Source organism: Lepidochelys kempii, chromosome 11 (assembly GCF_965140285.1).
Source record: "Lepidochelys kempii isolate rLepKem1 chromosome 11, rLepKem1.hap1, whole genome shotgun sequence".
Classification (NCBI taxonomy): Eukaryota; Metazoa; Chordata; order Testudines; family Cheloniidae; genus Lepidochelys; species Lepidochelys kempii.
The window spans coordinates 47,840,315-47,864,814 of NC_136390.1; the positions used below are offsets into that span (position 1 = coordinate 47,840,315).

Consider the following 24,500-nt stretch of genomic DNA (forward strand, 5'->3'; position numbering starts at 1 on the left):
CTGTCAACTCGAAATTCAGACTATTTTACTAATGTATTTATTCATTTGCCCTTTGGCTTCTATCCCCTAATGTGTTTAAACCAAAAGAAGTTTCCGCCTTTTACTAGCCAAAAGAACTTCGTGTCATCAACAAGTTGCATCAACAAATCATTACTAAAACAGGAATGGTCCTTTTTCTGCTGCTTAACCAATTTAAATCCTTAATGAAACTTCGCTTTTTAACCCTTTGTTATATACTTCCATAAAGTCTTATATGTGACCCTTATTATCAAAAACTTGGAACACTAAGAGGTTACATAAACACAATAGCATAAATTCACAGTATATTCTTTGTTTCTGGATTTTTCATATCAAGTTAATGATTTTGCCCAATATTTTTAAGCCATAAAAATGACTCTCTCAACCAAAAACATTACCTTCATGTCAGTCTCCCTTGGAATGTGATCCTTAAAGTCTTCAATTGAACTTACAAGGAAAGGAATGTGGTAGGATAAGACCTAAGAGACAAACAAATATGCAACTAGAAAATTCTTTCAATAAAAATAATCTTAGACACTAACTTATTATGGATTTACTTTACTTTGTCATGAGTTATTTTATGCATATCAGATAGTTTATTAATCTATGAGAGAGTTGGAGGCATAATATATTCAAAATTGAGCCTAGCATTTACCAAGCGGACAAGCGCTTTTAGACCTTATTAAAGTTGAAAAACACATGCTGACACACTGTCAAAACTATCGTACAGATTCTAACAGCAGCAGCAAAATGGTTTTGAACAGTACCCAATGAATTCTCTGAAAATGCCTATTTCATCTTGCAGAACTGGGAATCTTGGGTTCAGTATGTTTCTGCACATACGCATTTTACCCACAAGGCAATTTATTTTAAGTTTAGTTTTATTTTTAAAAACACAAGACACCTGAATGCTGAGACATTTAAATATAATATTCATTCATCTTAACGTCATGCAGAATAAATTTAGTTATTTCTTACATCTCTAAGTGCTTCCTGTGCCAATGACCGAAAAGACAAGATTACGCCAATAATGGTCATCCTCTTCAGAACACTGTCAACAGCTGAATTAGAAGAAAAATAGTGAACTAGAACAGCATTTCCCAAACTTGGAGTTCTAACCCAAAATGGAGGTCACAAGGCTATTGCAAGGGGATTGTGAGATCAGCTAGTTCCTTGCTTTCAGAGCTGGGCAGCTGGAGAGCAGTGGCTGTTGGCCGGGCACTCAGCTCTGAAGGCTGTGCAAAAGTAAGGGTGGCAACACCCTACCACGTGACCCTGACTTCTGCACTGCTGCTGGCAGTGACACTGCCTTCAGAGCTGGGTGGCTGGCGAGTTGAGGCTGCTGGCTGGGTACCTAGCTCTGAAGGCAGAGCTACCACCAGCAGCAGCACAGAAGTGAGGGTGGCATAGTATAGTTGCTTAGCTCTGTAGGGATCCGCACTGATGCCGTGAAAGCTATGTCCAGTACCAAAAAGGAAAGGGGATCATCACATTCTGAAATATTTTCAAAGGGCGGCCCAGCAAAAAAATATTTAAGAACCCCCTGAACTAGAATATATCCCAAGATTTACAAAACAAGCCTTTTCAAACATTTTACCCCAAATTAATATCAGTAGGAAAATATAGAAACAACTGGAAAAGTAGGTGACATTCTAACAAAGGCATAAATCACAAGAACTAAAATACACCTGACAATTGTTTTTCGTATGTAGCTGATATTTGTATCTGGCAATAAATGTATAAACTCCTATTGACTACTTCAAAAGAATGAGCTTGTTTACACACAGATGTCAATGTCTGGATGTAAACACTCTTCTCTGCATAGTTTAAAATGCCCTAAACACCCCTGTTTTTCTAAAGGAGTGGTGTGGAGAAAGTGAATAAGGAAAAGTTATTTACTTGTTCCCATAATATAAGAACTAGGGGCCACCAAATGAAATTAATGGGTAGCAGGTTTAAAACAAATAAAAGGAAGTTCTTCTTCACTCAGCGCACAGTCAACCTGTGGAACTCCTTGCCTGAGGAGATTGTGAAGGCTAAGACTATAACAGGATTTAAAAGAGAACTGGATAAATTCCTGGAGGTTAAGTCCATTAATGGCTATTAGCCAGCACGGTTAGGGAAAGTTGTCCCTAGCCTCTGTTTGTTAAAGGGTGGAGATGGATGGCAGGAGAGAGATCACTTGATCATTACCTGTTAGGTTCACTCCCTCTGGGGCACCGGGCATTGGCCACTGTCGGTAGACAGGATGCTGGGCTGGATGGACCTTTGGTCTGACCCAGTATGGCCATTCTTATGTTCTTAAGGATGCAGCAATATACCATGATGGAATCCTATTTGAAACAGGTGCATCCACAAAACTCTTTTCAAGTTCTACTCTGTATGCATGTACTTCTACATGCCTGTACTCTGAAGAATTATATTTATGGCTATTAGATGTGACACTTGGATGACAAGATCTGTTTCAATGCATGACAGGTCCCCATCCTTGACAGAAAGGCATCATATTTTTGCACCCCCCGACACTCCAGCTTTTCATGGTCATATCCAAGTGTTTATGCACTAATTTACACTGAAATCTCATTTTGTTTACACATGAACAAGCCAGATAATTTTTAAAATTTAATCAGTTCACATACATTATGAGGAAACTCTAGTGAATTTTAGTACATTTAGTACATTTTAACGTTCATGTACATTAAAATCAGAGAGGATATTTTTCACAATGTTGTTTTATTTATGCAGACAAGTGCAGGGACAAAAAGAAAAAGGAAAAGAATATTGTTAGTTACCCACATGATAATCTTTTAAAGAGTGCTGCCATCTGGTCTGGTTTGTCAAAGCTGGTCCTCATTTGTGTTAGTACTTCAACATTCTCCACCACAAGTTTCTAAAGAGAAGCAAGACCTCAGGTCAGCTGTTCGTTAAAAAGATAGGTGCGTGCTTTAGGACATTTCAATCTGGCAAGCAGGAAATCAAGCTCATGAAATCCAGATGTTCCCACTATCTTTCTTCTGAAGGAACTACAGGGTTATTCTGGTAAATCCTGATTGTACACCAAATAGAGCTCAGAATGACCAAGAGAGGAAGAAAAACTGCTGATAGGAAGTTGGGGGTTGGACTAGATGACCTTTTGGGGTCCCTTCCAACCCTGATATTCTATGATTCTGATATTCTATGATTTCAGAAGAATGTGCACTTTCACAACGTGAGTTTAATGATCTTAGAGTAAAACTTCACAAAATAAACCTTGTATAAAGACGCACACTACTAATTATATTTAACGTCAATAATATTCTAATTATTCACATCTCAATAGCTTTTTTCTTAGAGCCGCCCACTCCCTTGCTCTTTTCACAAGATGTATGCTTTGGTGACAGTTGGACTGCAGTCAATTTAGGAAGCCTCCTTAACTGGAAAGAAATGTTTCTCACAAATTTTGACTGTTTAACATTTTAGTATAAAACAAGAGAGTTTATTTTTTTAAAATAATCTGGTCCTCATAAATTATTCAAACGTTAAGTAACGGTGCAGCTTTCCTAAGATTATTTTCTTTGACTCCGATCACAAAACAGAGTATTAAAGAAAAAGGAATATGAAATTGTTTATTTAAATCCATGCAATTTAGTCTCAAGCAGTAAGTCAACTTTAAAAGAAAGACAGAATTCTTCTGCATGTCAAACACATTTTGGCTAAAACAATACGTAAAGGAAGTGTTTTTCTTTGATCCTTAAATAAACACATATGAGCTAGAGATCTCTGTAGCAAGTAAGTGTAATAATTATTCTCCAAATATATAAATTATAAGGGAGCTGAAGGACTATGAAGCTGCATAACCATAGCTACAAATCTGAACCTGTTGGATCCAACAAGGCATTTTTGGTACCACCTGGTAAGACACTTATGCTACCTCAAGTCCTCCACCACAAGCAAGAAGTGGTTATTTTATTCTTATAAAAAGGGAAGCTACAATAAATGAATGATAATCCATTCGGATGTTTATCTTTAGAGACAGAATATTGTCTTACACGTTAATTGAGCTTCTTACGGAGAGGCCAACCTCCATGTATCTCTGCACACTGCTAAGTGGAGGAAAGATTATGCCTACTTCTCCCTAGACACCACACACTAACTTTTTAAGAGTCCATTTGGTGCTTTATGCCCCTGAAAATATGGCCAAAGCTGGAACATACATAAAGAAAATGGGAGAAGAAAACAGGAACACAGAAGAAGGGGACACTCTGGATTAGAAGAGAATAAGCAGTCTCAGAATAGCGAACATGGAAAACAAGTGTCCTATTGGTGCAAACTTCTGCCAATACAGATCAGCTACTGAGTAGCAGTAAGCCACAGCCTAAAACATGAGGGGGAAAATGATACCTCATTAACAGGAGTACACAGAACTATAAAAACTTTTGACTTTTCATCTGTACTCTAAAGAGAAGATGAACTCCATGATTCTACAACCAAAGCAGGCTCATGAAGAGACTGCAAGTTGTATCCAAGCACATTTGGGGAAGGGAGATGTAAGGCTCAAGTAGTGACTTTTCCCAAACATCTTACAAGAGGCCTTATAAGTCTTCAAATGATGTAAGAAACAGGGTGAAACATTAATTGGTAAGCATGGAAATTCAACAACAGATTAAAATAATAATGTGAACACTGAAACAATGAGACACAAATACCATAGTATTACTATATGCAACTTGACAAAATTGTTACCCATCCCAAACTACCTGGCAATGTTGTTCCACTGCGGACTTCAACTAGCACCAACAACTGGGTACTACAAACTTAAAGGTGTTTGTGAAGGCCATGCCCCCATGCCCTCAGGCCTGCCTAGGGACTCTGGGCTCCCCTCCTCCATACTGGAGGCAGGAAAAATAACAGAAGGGAACCTGCCTCAGTGTCTTGCAGCTTGTATACTCCTTAACCATGCAATACTGTGCCCAGGACCAATGTTCAAATAGCCAATGGGTTACAGGGACCTCAAATGGATCCCTTATAATCTACCAACTGCATTGTAACTGCCGAAGTTGCGACAATGGGAAGGTAAACACCGAAACCACCCTGGAAGTCTTCCAGATGGAAGGTGAAAACCCATACAGGTCCTTTTCCAATTCTGCCATCTGGGTAAAATCCCATAATTGGCGATCAGCCTACCTCTAGGCATCATAAAAGATCTAGTATACCAGTTCAAGGATGGGAAGGGTAAGTCTGAAACGGAGCCTCAAATGGCTACTCAGCTAGGCAACAAGCAGTAGCCACTTCAGTTCCTTAGATAGGAACTAATATGTTGCCAACTTCACTAACCATTAGTAACAGCAATGGTTCCAATGCCCTGAACCAGCATGAGATACCCTATCCTTCTCCCCAAGCCATGCATCATGAAGAGGTGAAAAGGAGAGAAGTACCCCACACACATGCCAAAGAACAGTCTGAATCAGTGGCACCCCAGCACTCCAGGTGACACCCCCAGGGGGGTTCAACCAGTCACACACACACACACAGTTTAGGGAAATGGGAAAGCTTGCAATATCTCTTCCTAACTTCATATTTTCAAGGGTATCATACATCGTAGCAATTCAATGTCACTGAAATTCACAATAATGAAGGAAAATGCATATGACAGAGGAGAGAGAATGAATGAGAATATATATAGATGTGCACACACTTTAAAAGGGTTATGGTATTCTGAAAGGATTTTTTCAAGGACAAATGTAATGGGAAATCAAAAATTCTCAAAGAGCTTAAGCTGTTCGTTTTTAAAAACAGTAAGTCAGCATCCATCATCAGGCAATATGTTCCAAATAAATGCAAACCCATCACTAAAGTGGGAAAAAAAACCTGAGTGGGACTCAATATGTTTACTAACTTGCTACTAAGTCCATACATTACAATATTAGAGGGTTTAACAACATGAATAGCACAGATTTCATAGCCCACAGTCTATTTGCATAAACCAGCCACTGTCTGGCAAAAATATCAGAATAATCTTATTAGATATTTTTAAATGTTCACCTAACAAGAGTTAGTATAAATATGTATTAAATGTACCTTTCCACTATCAGTGTTAATTTTTGTGAATTTGATTGCATATGTAAGAAACTCCTTGAATACTCACTTATAGTGTTAATTTCCATTCAACTTTTGCAGAGCACCACACTAGATTTATTGCCTTTGCTTCAGCAGCAGATGCACCCTCCCCTTTTAATCCTCTCTCTCCTCTTTGCCTTGCTGTGGGGTGGGAGCACTGACCACCTGCAGCAGCACCTCTACCCTGGCACCACAATACTAACACTAGTTGTGGAAGGGAGGGCCGGAGAACAAAGCCCACCATGCATTCACTCCTGCAGTACTGGCTCCTGTCCCAAAGGGTTGTACCTGGCTCCTGCTCTAGGCATAACAACAAGGCGCAAAAGGTTGCAATGCTGTTCAGGTTTGGCCTGGCAGCCTGTGTGCCAGATCACAATGCCAGGAGCGTGGAGCCAGGCCCAGACCCATGGGACAGGTGCTACCACTGCAAGGGTTTCTGTGGATGTAATTATTCCCATGAATCCTGACTAAAGCTGCCCTGGCTTGTATAGTAAAATGGTAACAAGAGGTCTTATTTTTTTAAAATAGAATCTTTCAAGTTGTACTTAAGATCACTTGGGTCTTAACATTCAGTTGGAAAACACCGTAATAATGCAGTCCCAAAGCACTCAAACTATGCAAATCTCTGAGGACAACTTGCATTTGAGCAGGTATTTCATCGACTTGAACAAAACTCAGCATCTATTTTAAAGGAAAACCATTCAAACTGGAAAGGATAATTCTGTCAAAAAATTAAAGACCTAAAAATAGCAAAGCAGAAAATAAAGCCTACTTGAAATTAAGTGCAAAGTGAGCAAGATATGCTAATATAGCAGCAAATTCATAATGTTAATTGAAAGGAAAAGGCTCTTAGAAATGTGGTGTTTTGGAGTAGTCCAACCACTGAGAGAATATGATACAGAGACATGCTCAAGTGTACTATGTGTTCACAGATGATGGATACGAATGAGAAAAAAAATCCCATCTGTTTTCAGTTTTAGTGCGGTATGGTAATACTCAGTGAATAACATGCAAAGCATAGCTCTTGGGCACTATAAATAAAATGTGCCTAGGGAAAAAAAATCAAAATATCATTACCTTAAGTTCAGCAACCTGTGAGGAAATGTGCCACATAAGACTTTCACTTAAGAACTTCATGCCATATGGTCCTAGTAGTTCTGAGAGGGCCCTCATTTCTAAGGAAGAAAAAACAATTGTCTTTATGTTGACATTTATTTTGTCATGATTTAACAACCATAATGCATGTCGCAATACCATTCTATCAGAGCAATCTCAAAACTGGATACAGGGTAAAGCTTAAGTTATAACAACACTGGGGTAGTAAGTTCACTTACTACATTTACTTACAACAAATCACGTTTGTCAAATCACATAGCCAGTAATTGTTTCAGCAAGAACAAGAAAAAATTTGGTACTTTTCCCCCTGGGTAGCTAGGAGAGAAAACATGAGAAAGGCAAAATTCTTCTGTATAATAGAATATTTCTCTAAAAACAGGACTGGTATTCCACAATCTCTCTAAAAATCTTAGTCTCCAGCACATGAAAAACAGCCCTCACAAGCAACATCTAGAACCATGTCATAAAACGTTTACCTGATATGTCGGAGTATTCTTCAGCATTAAACGTCAACTCATTTTCTGTGGGCAAGTTCACAAATGCCTTCATTGCTGGGAAATATGCTATATGTCCATTGCTGACTTGCCTTAGTAAGGTTTCCAAATACCTTAACAGAAAAAAAAAGTCACGTAAAAATATTAGTTCAATGAGAATGATACCATGCTACACATAATATTTACAAAGTTTCATTGTTCTGCAAGGGTGAAAGTCATCCTTGTGCAGAAGTCCTATTTCAATGGCTTAACTGTGCCTAGACCTTGTCCTGCCTTCTGCAACCAGAAGAATTTCACCTTCAGTGAGTTTTTAGACTGTCTTTTAAACAGCTATTGGGAGAAACAGTAAATCTGTCTTGTTTGAAACTTGCAAATTTGCAAGTGTTCATGCTATACATAATCCCAATTTCCTAATGCAGGCTATTCAGTTTAATTAGATTTTAAGTGTATTTAAACGTAAAAAAAAGAGCTCACAATAGATGTTAATACATTCTTACCAATTTGTGTACAGACTGGTAATAGTTGGCTCCCCATGACTATCCAAATGCTGGGTTTGCTGAAGAAGAACATTGTTAAATACTCTTGTTATGTCAATCTGCACATAATTTTCTATTGATTGGAGTACTGTCATGTAGGCTCTTACACTCGTTAACAGCTCTGAAGGTTTTGCAATCTCTTGTGTTGCTTGATTATACATAGTCATTCCAACAATTGACCTTTTAAAGAGAAAAGAGTTACCTTTGTACTTTAATGAAATTAAGCAATAGTTAATTCTTCCTGCCTGTATAAAGGATTGGGATTCAAACTTTTAGCTGAATATCTCAATGAGATCTAAAACATGATAGCAGCACTTTTCAAAAAAAGAAATCAGCAGGAATACTGTACTCGTAATACATGTTCTCAGATACAATTGCATGGGAATTCTTAACACAAACACTTAGTGAACACTATGAAGACACCCAGGGAAGTATGGTCTATCATCAAGTGAATGACCCATGAACTAGAAGATTTAAACCACAAGTAATTTGGTAAAGAAAACACTTTAAAAGGCTCCCAAAATACATCTGCAGGAGAGAAACTAGCTGTAATTATCTACCACATAAACACATACTTGGGCTTAAAAGGAAGCACCAGCCAGTTAATCTATAACCATTCTCAGGAGCACCATTTAGGACAAATTCTTTGTACAAAGGTGCTGTTATAGTTTATGTCCATTTCTATATATTTTTAAAGGGTTTAAAATAAAATTTATCATTAAAATAAGCACAAAAGGAAATTTAAGTAACAATAAAATTCAAAGTAAAAGAATTAACTCATGCTGGGGCCTCAGATCAGCTTTTGATCTAATTTACATGCACTGCAAAACAAAGACAACCTAGCATATTAAGAATGGACAATTTAATTTCCTGAATCAAAACATAATGTATTATGTTAGAAATGGAGTCCTAGTAAAGTGCAGTATTGTTTTCAAGACTAGAACATATCTATAATTAGTCTGTCAAATCTAATTTTAATTGTCTCATTTAATGGATCTTCTACTACTTCTCTTGGAAAACTATTACCACAGCTCACTGTTAGGAAGTTTTTCCTGATATTCATTTTTTAAAACAGATTAAAAGATACCACTTCTACATAAGGAAGTGTTAGCCTACTGGGCTCCCTTCAACTGTGTTAGCATTCACTATTTTAGTTCTCAGGACTTCTCAATGGATTCTGCATAAGCATTTCTTGGTTATAGGATTTTAGCCACAAAAGTGATTTTTATGTCCTACTAAATTGTCTGAAAAAACACACAACACTTAAATAGTGCCTTCTGTCCGTAGATCTCAGAATGCTTTATATAAGGAAACGATTCTGTCTCATATTCCATGACTTTCCGGGACCTCTGTGACTTCTTCTGTGGCAGGTCTGCAGCAGCTATCATCTCAGGGCTGCCAGAAGAGCAGCCGCCAGGGGGTGGGGGGAAGGCAGCACACCAGAACTGCTGACTGTAAATTCACGGGCTTTTGTGAATTTTTGTTTATTGCCTTCAACCTGACCCTGATTTTTACTGAAAATACCCATGACAGAAATGTAACCTTAATCATTATCCCTAATTTACAGACAGGGAAACTGCGGTAAAACTTGATTTGCCCAAATTTACACATTAAGTCAACAATACTAGTCATGAACCATATATCAGACTGATTCACAGTTCCATGCTGAACCCTCTAGAGGGCAGCTGTCTGCTTAGACCCTGATCCTTCTCCACTCCCATTGACTTTAATGGGCATAAAATGTGCTCAGTACCTCAAAGGATTAGGCTTTTATATAGTAAATAGAGTCAGAGAGCTTGAAAAGTAATTCAGTATTTTGGTAGTCATTGTAGACTTAAAGATTATAATTACTCACTCAAGTTTGTGTTCATAGTGATACACGTTATGAAGGCAAGACAAGAAGAGCTGGGCATGAAATGACTATTTTAGCAGAATTGAAGTTTATTTAAAACCAAATGCAATTTTTTTGTTTTGAAGCAAGTGACATTTATTGTTGAAATGTTTTACTATATATTTTTAACAAGTTTGCCTCTGATGCAATCTTTCTTATTTCAGGAAGTTTTACATTACAAAATAAAGCTGGCATAGCAATATAAGCAATAGTTCAATCACAAAAAGAAATATACAAGCTTAAAGTAGTAAAAACTAACATGTTTATATAGGATAGGAAATCAACCCTTGGAATAAAGAAACTGCAGGCCTCTGGAAGAAATACCACTTAACATCAAAAATAGAAAAAAATGAAGACTCTGCAGTCCCATTTCTAACTTGGGGCTGCCCTGAGTACCCCCTCAAAACCATCAGTCAGCATTTTTGTGGACTTACTACCCACCCACAGGCAAAAAATAAAATTACAGAGAGCACTGTGATTTAGGGTCTTAAACCCAGGACTTCATGAAAAGTCAACAATTTTTACCCTTTATGTCACCAGCACTTCCCAGTGTATCAAAAGAATGTTCTAGACAAAAGTGTCCTCAAACCATGTCCTGATCAATAGAGACCCCCTAAAACCTTATGTGAAATACAGAAGATATAGTTAGAATCTCTACCAAAGCTTACCGCCAGCCTGATTAACAGGGATGGCTCTTACAATGAGAAATTCTCACAAGAGGTTGAAATTTTCCTTTTACTGCACCCACTTACTACAGGGAAAAGCCAAGCCAAGAACCCACCTAGTTGCGCATCAAGCAACCATTACACCAGCACACAGCACTTATTTTAAAAAGGAAATGTAAGAAAGTTTCCTTTTAGGCTCCTTGCCAGGTCCTGAGTTCATATTTCTAAGTCCCCCCTCCAAACAAACACCAGAAACAAGGTTCAGCACTGCAGGGATGTGCCACTGTGAAGAGAATCTCTGTACTATTAGGATTTGTAGTCATGGACTCCTATGAAGAATATGGAACTAAGAACTCAGAATCTGGGAGGTAAGTGGAGGAAATTTATTTTCAAATATTTTGTTTTAAATATAATTTAAATTTCAAAAATGTTGTATGCCTATATATGTATTCCAATTGATTTGGAATCTTGGTTCTCAGAATTTGCTATTTTAAAGCTTTGCAGTTCTTTGTTAAAAGCAGTCTTGTGAAATAGATACAATATTTTTTGTTCTAACATTAAAAATAATTCATTTTCCTTGGAGAAGTAAAAATTTAATTTGGCCGTCACTTACTTGGTAAAACGGATTTCCAGGTGAGATGTTAAGTACTCCCTTGGGGTAAATGTATGTTCCCAGACAACCATGTTTGGTACGTAATTGATTGAGAAGCAGAGCTCAGAGAGTGCAGTGTGCAGTTTGTCCAGGCTTAAATAAAAATTGACACATATTACATAAGAAATTACAAAAGTTTTTCAAAAAAACACAAGCATACATTATTACTGGGGAGTGTTGCTGACAATTTTTCTGTAAGTAAGATCAACTAGTTCTGCCCTTTAAAAACAAGTTACCAGTGTGCACTAATCATATGAGGAGGCTTTTCACACCTAGTTAATTTAAAATCAAATTTTGGGAGAAAACTGGCTAATGCAGGATGCTACGGTTGTGTGTTGCTCTATACTGTGCAGAAGAGAAAGACTGTTGCACAGTTCACCAAAATGAAAAATTTCTTTAGGAGGTTTCTTAACTTACGTTTTGTAACCCAACAATCACTTCAAGAGACTATATGTCTTTTAATAACTGGAAGTTATTAAAAAATTCTTAAGATTAAAACTAACTAACTAGACAAATTCTAAGTAAGCCTTCTCCCTCAACCCCTCCACTCATTTAAGGTCAGGCTTGACAAAGCCCTGGCTGGGATGATTTAATTGGGGATGGGTCCTGCTTTTGAGCAGGGGGTTGGACTAGATGACCTCCTGAGGTCCCTTCCAACCCTGATATTCTATGATTCTATGCCAGCCACCTGATGCCCCATTGTTGACTGTGGCAGCAAGCTTTCCTTCACAAAGTGCACACACATACTCAGGACTTCCAACTGTAATGGTAAGCACTATTACTTACTTTCCATCGTTTCCCCTCATCCTGGTATTTTTGTCCCCTTTACCATATGCACTCCTCTCTTGCTGTGTTCCTATCTCATTGCTTTTCTAATAGTTTTCAACCCCTCATGGCAGCTGCTATTCAGAGAAGTTTACCTGACAAGTCTGGGGTTCAAAGGATGGAAGGAGACCAACACGCTTGGTAAGTGTCTCAAGCTCACTTTATTTAGCTCTTCAGGAAATCAGATGGTAGTTTGGTGGCAATGTGCAACTGACACTGCTCTCCTGCCCCACAGACTAGCCAAAATTCTGAGTGGGGCAGAACTACCAGGTGGGATTGTGCTGCCCAGGAGAGAGAATGCTGAAGGGGCAGATTAAAGGATGTGTAAGCCCCACCTTCTCCACACAGCCAATGGGGGGCGGGGGGAAGACGACAGACAGACAGACAGACAGACACAGACTCCCTTCCCTTTATTTACATGGCTGTAAATTTACTCAAAAAAATGAAAATTGAATTACTAGTCCTAAAATTAACCATGTAAATCAACACAAAGAAAATATCAATGTTTACACAAAATGATTGGGGAGAATGCAGGAGGAGAAAGTAATGGCATGAGAACGTGCTTACTTGGTCACCACCAATCTGTTTTTCCTCATGCTTTCTACTCCCGGTTTCTCCCTCTCTGGTTCCCCTTTCTTTCCGGTCTGTTTTTTTGACTTTTTGTTCACTGCTTGACTGATTGTTTTGGCACAATGCTTTGGCAGCAGCTAAAAGAGGATGAAAAAAAATCTTAGACACTATTAGATTAAAAATAAAGCTATGGTTCAGGTGGAGTTTTCAATCACAAAGAAATGCACACTTTACATATTGTTTAGTTGAGTATACAATTCCAGCTTAGGAAAGTTCTCCACCCCATCCTCATTCACTTTCAAGATATGCCCAAAAGGAAAAACTGATTAGGAATACAGCTATGAAAATGATCTCAGAGTGATTAAACACTTAGAGAAATAAACAGAAGAGGATAAATGCCATAGAGTAATTTGATATATATGAAAAAAATCTGTGTGTATTTATATAAAGAGATGGGAAAATAACTTGTTTTGGTTCACTAGCATTTCTGAAAAAAATTTAAAAAAAATCAAGGGTCAAGCAAAATGAAAATTAAAAAAATAATTGAATCAGAAAGTCAACAAAAAATTCATTTCTGGTGAAGAAAATATTTTGTTTGACCTGGGCTAGATTCACAAAACAGCCAAAGGAGGAAGTGGTGATGATGGTGCCACCTCCCTTATAATGTACAGCAATGTACAGCCCAGTGCTTAGGGCACCCACCAGGGTGTGGGAGATACCACATTAATTCACCCCTTCTGCCTGACGTAGAGAAGGGCTCTGAAGTTGGGTCTCCCACCTCTCAGGAGAGTGAGTTTAAGTCCCAGAAAAAGTATATTTTGGCTATCAAATTCATGAATAGTTTTGGGTTGACCTAAGCGGTGCTTTTCAGTGAATAAATTATTATTAGTCAAAAAAATTTCACCCAGCTCTATTTGTATATAGATGTGCACACAACCGCAAGTTTCTTGATGGGCTCTGTAGATTTCCCAGATGTATCATGAACTATTAACCAATGCTAAATAAACAGCAGCTAGTGTACACACTAAAAAATAAAGTAAATTTTCAAGACACTTAGCACAGGGCTGTGGAAAATTTTAGGTTGCAACCAACCTGTAACATAGCATAATCTTATTCCTAGTAGATTTCAATCTGTTTTTTCTCATGCTTTCTACTCCCGGTTTCTCCCTCTCTGGTTCCCCTTTCTTTCAGGTCTGTTTTTTTGACCAAAGATTAGATATTTGCTTTTCATGTTATTTATTTCCCCATCACCACCAAAACCCTCTTCACCAAAGTGCTGGCCTTACCTTTCCCACATTAGGCACCTCTTCCTAATCAAATCTTTGACCAAATAATCTCTTCTCTCTTCCTATACTTCCTAAATATAGTCCATCAAAATTACTTGCCAAATTCAGATTCTCCCAATCTTAGAGCACCTTCCTTCCCCAATCAACAAAGCAACAGCCCGACAACCCTTCCATATCTAAACCTATCCCTGATCTTGACACCCCTAAGTCTATATTATACACAATTTGCAATACTGGTCTCAAGTTTGGTGAATTACTCAAAACAAACTGCTATCCATGTAAAGATGTGTTGTCAGTCAAGTTTTTGGAAATAAAGGTGTGACATGGTTTGAGTGTCAATTATGCCATTACTTCCTGTTCTTAATGGTGATTTTTAAAAATTCCCTTCCTTCTCATTACTCATTGCCTCCCAAACCTCCACTATCGATCCCCACCTTTGGAAAGCCTCTCTGCAACTTTTACTATTAACACTTTCTCTCCGCCACCACAATGAACAAAGACCACACAACAGCCTTTTAAGCAACACCAATCCTATTGTGGCAGCATAAGTCCTCTTTTTGCATAAATCACAGTTTATAAATAGAGCCCTACCAAATTCGTGGCCGTGAAAAACGTGTCCCAGACTGTGAAATCTGGTCTTTTGCATACTTTTATCCTATTCTATGAAGACTTCCTGGGGAGAGACCAGCATTTCTCAAACGGGGGGTTCAGACCCAAAAGAGGGTCGCACGGTTATTAGAAGGGGGTTGTGGTATTGCCACCCTTACTTCTGCACTGCCTTCAGAGCTGGGTGGCCGGAGAGCGGTGGCTGCTGGCCAGGCGCCCAGCTCTGAAGGCAGCACCTTGCCAGCAACAGCGCAGAAGTAAGGGTGGCAATACCCTGCGATGACACCCTTGCTTCTGCATTGCTACCTTCAGAGCTGGGCAGCCGGACAGTGCCGGCTGCTGGTCAAGGGCCCGTCTCTGAAAGCAGTGGTGCAGAAGCAAGGGTAACAATACCATCCTTACTTCTGTGCTGCTGCTGGTGGTATCGCTGCCCTCAGAGCTAGGCTCCCGGCCAGCAGCTGCTGCTCTCTGGACGCCCAGCTCTGAAGGCAGCGCCGCCGCCACCAGCAGTGCAGAAATAAGTGTGGCAATACCGTGACACCCCCTCCCGGCCCGAATAACCCTGCAACACCCCACCACGACCACCCCTCTTTTGGGGCAGGACCCCTACAGTTACAACCCTGGGAAATTTCAGATATCATTATTTGAAATCATGAAATTTACACTTTTTAAAATCCTATGGCTGCGAAACTGACAAAAATGGACCATGAATTTGGTAGGGTTTAATTCAATACTTAAGCATAATCACAGCTGAAAAATAATGATGGATAATATTTATTTTAAATCCAACATTTACAGTGTATGTGGAACTGAACTACAAGCTTCTCAGAACTGCCTCAAATGAATAAAACCTATTTATAACACAAAATTAATTCTCACCTGGTCACTCAGCGTACACTGTTCTGTGCAAATATCTGTGATAAGATTTCGAGCCTGCTTAGCCATTTCATCCAAGAACATGTTACACAAGGAAAGACTGCGATCTCCAATATGATGTCGCTATCAAAAAAAAAGAAAATAGAAAAAAAAATTGTTTTCCAAATTTCTGCCAATCCTATAATATACCTGCAACAGATCTATGTACTGCAAATAGAGGAGTTAGGACTAAATTCCTGGTCTTTTAGCTCCAAAAATAAAACTTCCATCACTTGAGCTAAGGGAGATATTCCCTAGCTGCTGCAATAGTAACACAACCCTTATCTTCTCCTCGACCGGCTAGCCACTAGAGGGCAGTGATTCCCCGGTACGTGCTACGCATGAATGTACGTGCACATACTACCAGTATATTACATACGGCTGCACTACTAAACAGTTATTTTGAGTGTGGTTAATAAAGGAGACTGGTCAAAGAAAGATTCTCCATATCTTCTTTCCCTCGTCCACCACAAAAAACCCCACAAAGTTAAAGAAAGTGTTTTTAAGCAGCTAATTTAAATTTTAGCACCTCCTTAACCAAAAGGTTGGTTATTACAAGTCAAAAAACAAAAATCCCCAAAAAACATTTTCAAAGGGCATGGAAAAACATGAAAAAACTGAGTAACTTCCTGGAATTGTCAACTCTTCTTTTCCATTGGGTTACCTTTTGTTCATATCCAACAGCAAAGAGGTTTTTGATTTTATTTATTTATTTTATTTTAAGCACTTTGAGTACTGTGCAAATCACTAGAATAATCACTGACTGGTGGGAAACAACCCATGTCTGGTCGCTAGAGCTGAAAAATAAACCAGGAGTAGCTGACAAAATATACTGGAAGAAAACAGAATGTGACAAGCTTTATTCTGATACTTCCTCTGGTAAACAGATTATTCTCTCTGAATTATCAATGCTATTGAAGCCAGGAGAGAAGACACCCAATTAAAATGCTCTGTGACTATTTATTTAAAATATAGCCATAGTTTAAAGTGGGCTAGGTCACACATGTTTACAGACAAACATCCGCAATAACATACTGCTGAAGTAGGTCAACTGATGGCTAGGGAACATTATAAAATGTATTTAAACAAACTGTCTAATGCCCGATATTTGTTAAAAACAAATGAAATTCCAGCATGGGCAATGACGGATCCAACACGTATCTGAGACATCACATGTTCAGAGCTTAAAGTTACTGTCAACATTTAGGCATGTAGGAACACATGTAAGCCACTTTGACATTTCTTCAGTTACATACACCATTCCTCAATAGTTGCTGAAAACTGTCAAAGCCAGTGAGTGAGTCAGGGGCTACCAATGTTGCCAATGGACCCGCACTACTTACAATGGGTATTTTTTGTCAAAATTCCCTAAGTGCAGAGTAAACTTTAATTTAAACGCTTCTGCCCCTTCTTCATACATCAAAGCAGCACATATGCCCCCTTCTCTCACTACTTTTTGCAGATCACCTTTAAGTGATTAGCCTCAAAAGCACTGCAGTCTAGTGGATTAGTCAAGGATATGCACATCAGAGGTCCTTAGTCCTTATAGTTCTGGCACAGATTAGCTGGGTATGCTTGGGAAAGTCACTCTGTTTCCCTCATCTGTAATATGTGGATAATGATATTAATCTCCTTTTAGTGGTGTTCAGAGGCCTAACTAAATATTTGTAAAAAGTTAACAATGCCAGCCAGAAGAGAGATGAGTAGAACTCAAGTGTTCTGGGTTCCCAGACCTGTGCTTGTTACGTTAGGTCATGGGGCCTGTTGGGATGTTGGGGAAGTAGGGAGTGAACAACCACCACCACAGCATTTGTTAGGCCTAGCGAACTTCTGAAGTCCACACAAGTTTGGAGTACAGTGAAGTTCTGCATAGTGGCTTCAACATTTGAAACAGAACGATAGACCTACTGTGCTTGTACATCCCAAACACACATTTTAAACCACAGATCAAACAAAATCTTACTGCATATCTAAAGAAACTTACAATATTCACAACTTTGAAACTAGTGAACCAATTCACACCTCTCCCTAGGCTTCAGAGCCCAAGCCACAACAGCTACACAACTATTCTTAGCACTGCAGCGAAACTCCAAGTCTGTAGACCCAGGGTCTCAGCCTCACTGCCATGGGATCCTGCTTGCTGTGTAGGCGTACGCTTAGTTCACTTAAGCCACCGAAAAGATTCGCCATGCAGCTCTGCTGTACGCAGCTTGTCGGGATTTAGCATATTTGGTTTTTGCTCACCACAGCTCTAGTATTATGCCTCAATGAAAACCCTTCTTTCACTAGTCATGTTTACTTTGTAACACTTACAGTACCATTATACAGTACAATATAGATTAATTTTTCAAATTGGTAATTGTGACCAAATTATACAATTAATGCACTAAATTCAAGCTGTGTGTTAGCTGTAGTGACATTTTCTGGCTATTGCTAAATTTACAGTAACTACTATAGAGTAGACAGCAACTGAATCTCTTTACTGTTCCTATAAATTGTTCTGAAAGACACTTCTTTGTCTTGAATGGAAATTTTCCTGGAAACTTTTTTGTGGTTCTCCAATGTAAATAAAGTTTGCAGCTGTTTAAAGCTGAGTGGAAAGAGGAAAGAGTGGTATAGATATAGTGGGAGAAGGAGTTTAACGTTTAAATAAGGGAAATCCAAACCATGCATATTTCAATAAATCTCTTTTATTCATTTAAGTGTTTTCAGATTAGTTCTGAGCTGTACTAAGGAATACTTCTACTGGCACCAAACAAGGAGGGACAGATCCATCCCTGGTGTAATTCCAAAGTCAATGAAATTTTACGAAGTGTATTGAAAGATATATTTCATTATAGCATGAAAATGTAAAGAATTCCGTGAGAATAATCCTTGCTTTTCTTTATCATTCTATCCAAAGGTAGGTCACAGCGTAATGAATGCTTACATAATACTATAGTTCACAGTCAGTGCCGTACAAATATTGTTCAGATAAATTGTTATAATTTATAACATAAGGCACAGAGATATCAGCTGCTTGTTTCCTTTTTCATTATATGGATACAAGTTTTTAAATGTTTACAAACTATTTATAAGACCAGTCTTTACATTTTAAATGGACATATGGCAGCAATTAGCATCCATAACCAGATACTAATGATATACAATGCAGGAACCAAACAGATTAACCTACTCACTTCAGTTCATTCCCCTTGCCACAAACCAAAATATTTTTAGATGAATACTTAATTTTCAATATTTTATTTTGCCAAAACTTAAGTTATTTAAGAGAACTTTACAGAAGCTGATAGGACAATGGACTAGTAGGGAAGAGACCTCGGTATTACTCTACACTCCACCATTAACCCACTGAGTAACCCAAGGAAAGTCATTTAACCCCTGCACCTTAGTTTCCTTTTCTTTGAAATGGTAATAATAATGCTCATATACCGTGGTAATGAAGGGCTAACATAACTGCTAATTATTAATAAACCAACATGTGATCAACATCAACAATATTTTGCTTTATTCCCACTCAGTCTGAATTTCTGTAAACTAACGTAATGGTATTACGGACGCATCATTTCAGTGATGCATCAGTACGGTGTGCTTTTTAAGTGCTAATTAGCTGAAAATTTTTTAAACAAGGCAGTACAGATAATTAATTTCACACAAGAACATCTACATGAAGTATTTTGAAATTACCTCTTCTGGACACAGCTCATGGGTGCAGCTCATAAAGTGGGTGCAAAGCAGCGGGAATGCAATTGAATACCTCGACTGAGAGGGCAGCTCCAAACACTGCTGAAACATCTTCTCAAAAGCACGACTATAAAAACTGTTCAGAAACAGAAGTTAAAATTTAGTATTAATGTAATCTGATGGCTACCTTTTGGCAAACAAATATTGTAAACACTGCCAGAGGCTGTAATGCTGTCTTCATGTACTCAGATTAACTCTAATGATTACGGTTGGATTTCTAACAAAACATAGTTCATCTGACAGGTAAGAGTGAAAGTGTGCGTGCACACATTTAGGCAAGGCTTTACAGCTATGTATTCAGTCTGTATTTCTCAGCTATGAAATACCGTATGATTTTTAATGCGCCAAACAGCTTTTTTTTGTTTTTAGATGTACAACCCTATATTTGGCAATACTGAAACACATATTGCTTGCTTATGCCCAGTTTACCAAGCAAATCTAGCTCACTCTATCAGTGACCTCTTTTCTTCATTTACCATTCCCCAACGTGTCATCTGAAAACTTTATCTGTAGTGATTTTATGTTTTCTTCCAGGTCATAGATAAAAATATTAAATAGTGCTGGGGCCAAGAAGTGATTCCTGAGATACCCCTGTTCAAGGATTCCCTTTTTTCATTACATTTTGAGATCAGCTAGCCAGTTTTTAATCCAATTAAATGTGCCATGTTGATTTTGTGATCAACCATAGTACCCTCTTACATGATATCCATCAAAATTACTATAATTTTCCCCACTGTCCGCAGAATCGACTAAAAATTATTTTATTTCCACCAGAGAGATTCTTTAGTTTTTATTGTCCCATTAATGTAGGCATGTTCCATCAAATAAAATGTCCTTGTTAACAAAGTGATTCAGAAGTGCATAATATCAACTTAATTTGGTCCTCAAGGCATTAAACTAACAAAAGGGAAGGGTGAAAAGAGAGTTTAGCACAAAATTGCTAGATGTCAAGAACAAAATTAAGCAAGGCACATAAAAAGAAGAACTTCTATACACTAATGCTAGGAGTTTTGGTAATAAACTAGAGGAATTGTTCACCTATGAGCATAAAGTCAATCTAATTAACATTACTGAACACTAGCAGAAAGATTTGCAAGACAGAATGTTAAAAATCAATTGTTATAACCTATTTAGGAAGGACTGAGCGGGCAAAAGAGGAGGGGAATAGCATTGTCAGAAATGGCATTACCCGTTTCTGAGTCGCCGACAACTCAGAAGCAAAAGATCTTGAATACTTATGTATCAATGCATTAATAGATAAAGCACAAGATCGGGTAATAGCTGGTGTCTGCTACAGACTACGAAATCACAGAGAACAGGATGACTGGCTCCTTAAAGTTACAGATGATAAATTTAGAACTCAAAAAGTGTTGCATCCAACATGGGAGGATTCCATAGTCATGTCTACACTGCAAGTAAAAGGTGAAATCTGGCTAGGCCTGGCGATACCAGCGGTGTAGACATGGTGGCATGGGCTTCAGCTCAGGCTAGCAACCAGACAAGCCCTCAAGAGATTCTGGATACCTACTCTGGTTGCTAGCCCATGTTCCAACATGACACTGGACCTATCCTGCTACTGTTCCCAATGCTATCTAGATTAAAGTGTTAACACAACACAAAATAACAGAACAGCCAATATGGGTTCGGATTAAGAATTAAATGTATTTAGACATACATACACACACATACACATACATACACACACAATGTGTGCCCCCCAATCAACATGGGTTTATGGAAAACAAATCTTGTCAAAACTGGATTTTTTTATGAGATTACAAATTTGGTTGATAAAAGGTAAAAGGGTTGACTTAATTTACTTAGACTTCTGCAAGGTATTTGACTTGATATAACATTTAGAACAACAACAGATGGACACCAAATCAACAGAACAAGTTAAATAGATTAAAGCCTGGCTAACTGATCGGTCTCAAAATGTAATTTTAAATGGCAAATGTTTCAAGTGGGGTTCCCAGGGATCAGTTCTTGGCCTGATGCCATTTAACATTTTTATCTATGATCTAGATCAGTGGTCTCCCAACTGGGGCGCGCGAGACGATCCCAAGGGGTGCGCGGCAGTAGCGCGGCCAGACGGCACTCCGACGTTTTTTTCTTCGGCAGCAGCTCCGCACGTCCACGGCTGGCGTTCCCCTCCGGCGGCCCGCCTGCAGTAAGTCTTCCGTTCTTCTTCCTCCTGCGGCAGGTCTTCCGATCTTCTTCTGTTGGCGGTGCACCTGCGGCAGGTCACCCTGAGGGTGCGCGAGCCAAAAAGTTTGGAGACCACTGATCTAGATAGCAATCATAACTGAAAGTTTGCAGATGACAAAGGCTGGGGGACTGGTAAAAAATGAAGATGATTCTTCACAGATACGGAGAGCTCTGGCTCACTTGGTAAGCTGGGGATAAACAAGCAATATGACCTTAATATGGCCAAATGTAAGGTCATGTATCTAGGAAAAAAGAATGTAGGCCGTATCTACAGGATGGAGGACGCTATCCTGGGAAACGACTCTGAAAAAGACTTGGGCATCATGGAGGATAATCAGCTGAACAAGAGTTCCCAGTGCAATCCTATGGCCTGAAGGACTACTGTGTACTATGACCCTCAGATGTATAAATAGGGTAATACTGAGTTGGACAAAAGAGGTGATATTACCTCTGTATTTGGCACTGGTGCAACTTCTAATACAATATTAAATCCAGTTCCAATGTCCACAATATAAGAAGTATGTTGAAAAATTGGAGAGGATTCAGAGAAGAGCCATGAGAATGATTAAAGGATTGAAAAACATGTCTGACAGCGATACATTCAGGGTCTGTCTACACTGCAAGTTAAGGGGCAACAACAGTAGCGTACATACGGCAGCATGGACTAGCTTCCCAAGTACAAGCCTGCTGGGGAGCCTGAGATTACATATGCTGGTTGCTAACCTGTACTGCTACACCTACACTACTACTGTTACTGATGCTAGCTAGATTTAAGCTAAGACAACTATGCCTACTCATGTTACAATCACACCTCCACTTGCAGTGAAGACATACTCTCAAGGAGCTCACTCTATTTAGTTTATCAAAGATAATATTAAAGGATGACTTGATCAAAGTCTATAAGCACTTAAATAGGGAACAGAAATTTGATTACAGGGTTTTTCAATCTAGCAGACAAAGGTACAAGATCCAGTGGCTGAAAGTTGAAGCTGGACAAATTCAAACTAGAAATAAGACACATTTTTAATAGTGAAGGTAGTTAACCAATGGAACAACTTACCACTGGTTGTATTGGATTCTCCATTGCTGGATATTTTAAAATCTGGAGTAGACTTTCTCAAACGTGCTCTAGTTCAAGCACAACTACTGGTCTTGAAACAGAGATTAATTCACAGAAGTTCTATGGCTTGTGTCATGCAGGTCAGACTAGAAAATGACTTATGGTTCTTCTAGCCCTAAAATCTATAAAGCATTTCTAATGTAACTTTTGCTCTTGAACCAAGGTTTTGCTTCAACTTCAGTGCTAATTCTAGTCACTTTGGATTTTTGGGGTGGTGGGGGGATGGGAGATACAAAAATAAATACTGAACTTAGCTATTTCTAATTAACACTCTGAATAAAAGCATTTCTGAAGGAAATGTAGGGTTTGAAGCACCAGTTCAAGTCCAAGTTTTGGACTCCTGATAAAATGTATCCTTTACCAGGCACTTGACGCCAGACTGATTTTATAGCAGAGAGAAAACATGCCTTGTTTTCCCCTTCTCTTGTACACCACACCCCAGATTTGCTCCAGTTAGCTCCCCTTTTCCCTGGAGGGTAAAACTGAGTCCTGAAGTTGAAACTGGCTGAGTCCTGAAGTTGAAAATGAAAGTGGTTTACAGTCTTCTATTTCAGAGTAGCAGCCGTGTTAGTCTGTATTCGCAAAAAGAAAAGGAGTACTTGTGGCACCTTAGAGACTAACAAATTTAGTCTTCTATTTGGCTCCCACAATCCAGAAGCAAGTGCTATTTCTCAATTAAAATAGGGTGAAATATAATTTACAATCTGTAGCTGGTGAAAAGCCTTTTTCCAACTTCCATACTACTGTTCTGAGCAAGGGATTTTGTTTTTAAATACTATAAAGTATTGTGGTGTTAAATACAGCTTACTTTGGGAGGGGAGGGTATTTTTTAGTTGACACTGATTGATGAATTTTATATAGTATAATATATTTATTAGCCAGGATCCTTACGATAAATGTATTGCAAATCTATTAATAAGTAAATAAAAAGCAGAGTTATCGCCTGCTTATCAGCTTTGTATGAGAAATGTACATGTTGAAGGGCAAACTCCATATCAGCTAGGCAAATGATGGATAACCATGGGGACTGCTGTTGCCCTTTAATGAATCAAAGCATACGTCTGCTATACGGATTTTCAATGAGGAACACAACAAAAATCACTGCTGGCTAAAGTCACTGTAAACAGAAAACCAGGAACTATCATCTACTCTCCCATTGCTGGATCTTCCTAGATGATATGCTGTTTAAAAACTGCATGTGTAAGAGGCTTAACATAACCAAAGTTATAAAGACAAAGCTTCTAGAGTCAAATTAATGACATACCAAAATATAGAAAGGTCTGATGTTTCCACCAGCATCTCCACCAAGGAATCTACCATTTTTGTGTGGAAAATAATTGTGTTCATCATCTTTCCAAGTTCTCTGTGGTCTGCAAGACTAAGTGAAGCCTTAGACACACTGGTGTAGGCCTGTAAGGACATAACAGAGTAAGGACAATAGTTTAATAACATTAAGATTTTTATATCTATAATTAACTCAGTCAGATAATGTGGATATGTAGTTGTATATAAGTTATTAAACGTCTCTTCAGCCCAACGCAATTTTAAAGAGTGGCTGAAGCACGTATATTACCCATGCTTTTTAAAAATATCAAAGCTTGGAGTAAATCCCTGTCTTCATCCCACATCCCCCCCCCCTTTTTTTTTTTAAATTTAGAACCCACAACACTTTACAATCAAATTTCCATATGAAGGGGTTGCCATCATCTCCTGTTTGAAGGCATGGTATGACAGCAACACGGGGGTAAAGTTTCTGGA

General features: G+C 38.5%; 1 protein-coding gene across 4 annotated transcripts in view; it reads right to left on the reverse strand.

Moving 5' to 3' along the window:
- NCKAP1 (NCK associated protein 1) overlaps nucleotides 1-24,500 on the reverse strand; it is a 112,577-nt gene that overhangs the window by 18,761 nt on the left and 69,316 nt on the right. For all 4 annotated transcript variants that reach the window (XM_073306094.2, XM_073306093.2, XM_073306096.2 and 1 more), the window contains 11 exons: nucleotides 24,007-24,152; nucleotides 19,358-19,490; nucleotides 15,635-15,754; nucleotides 12,861-13,000; nucleotides 11,430-11,561; nucleotides 8,222-8,440; nucleotides 7,707-7,837; nucleotides 7,192-7,289; nucleotides 2,815-2,908; nucleotides 997-1,079; nucleotides 417-497 (listed from right to left, as the gene is read on the reverse strand). In XM_073306094.2, the coding sequence (XP_073162195.1) occupies nucleotides 417-497; nucleotides 997-1,079; nucleotides 2,815-2,908; nucleotides 7,192-7,289; nucleotides 7,707-7,837; nucleotides 8,222-8,440; nucleotides 11,430-11,561; nucleotides 12,861-13,000; nucleotides 15,635-15,754; nucleotides 19,358-19,490; nucleotides 24,007-24,152 (1,377 nt within the window). The remainder of the gene's footprint in view (nucleotides 1-416; nucleotides 498-996; nucleotides 1,080-2,814; nucleotides 2,909-7,191; nucleotides 7,290-7,706; nucleotides 7,838-8,221; nucleotides 8,441-11,429; nucleotides 11,562-12,860; nucleotides 13,001-15,634; nucleotides 15,755-19,357; nucleotides 19,491-24,006; nucleotides 24,153-24,500) is intronic.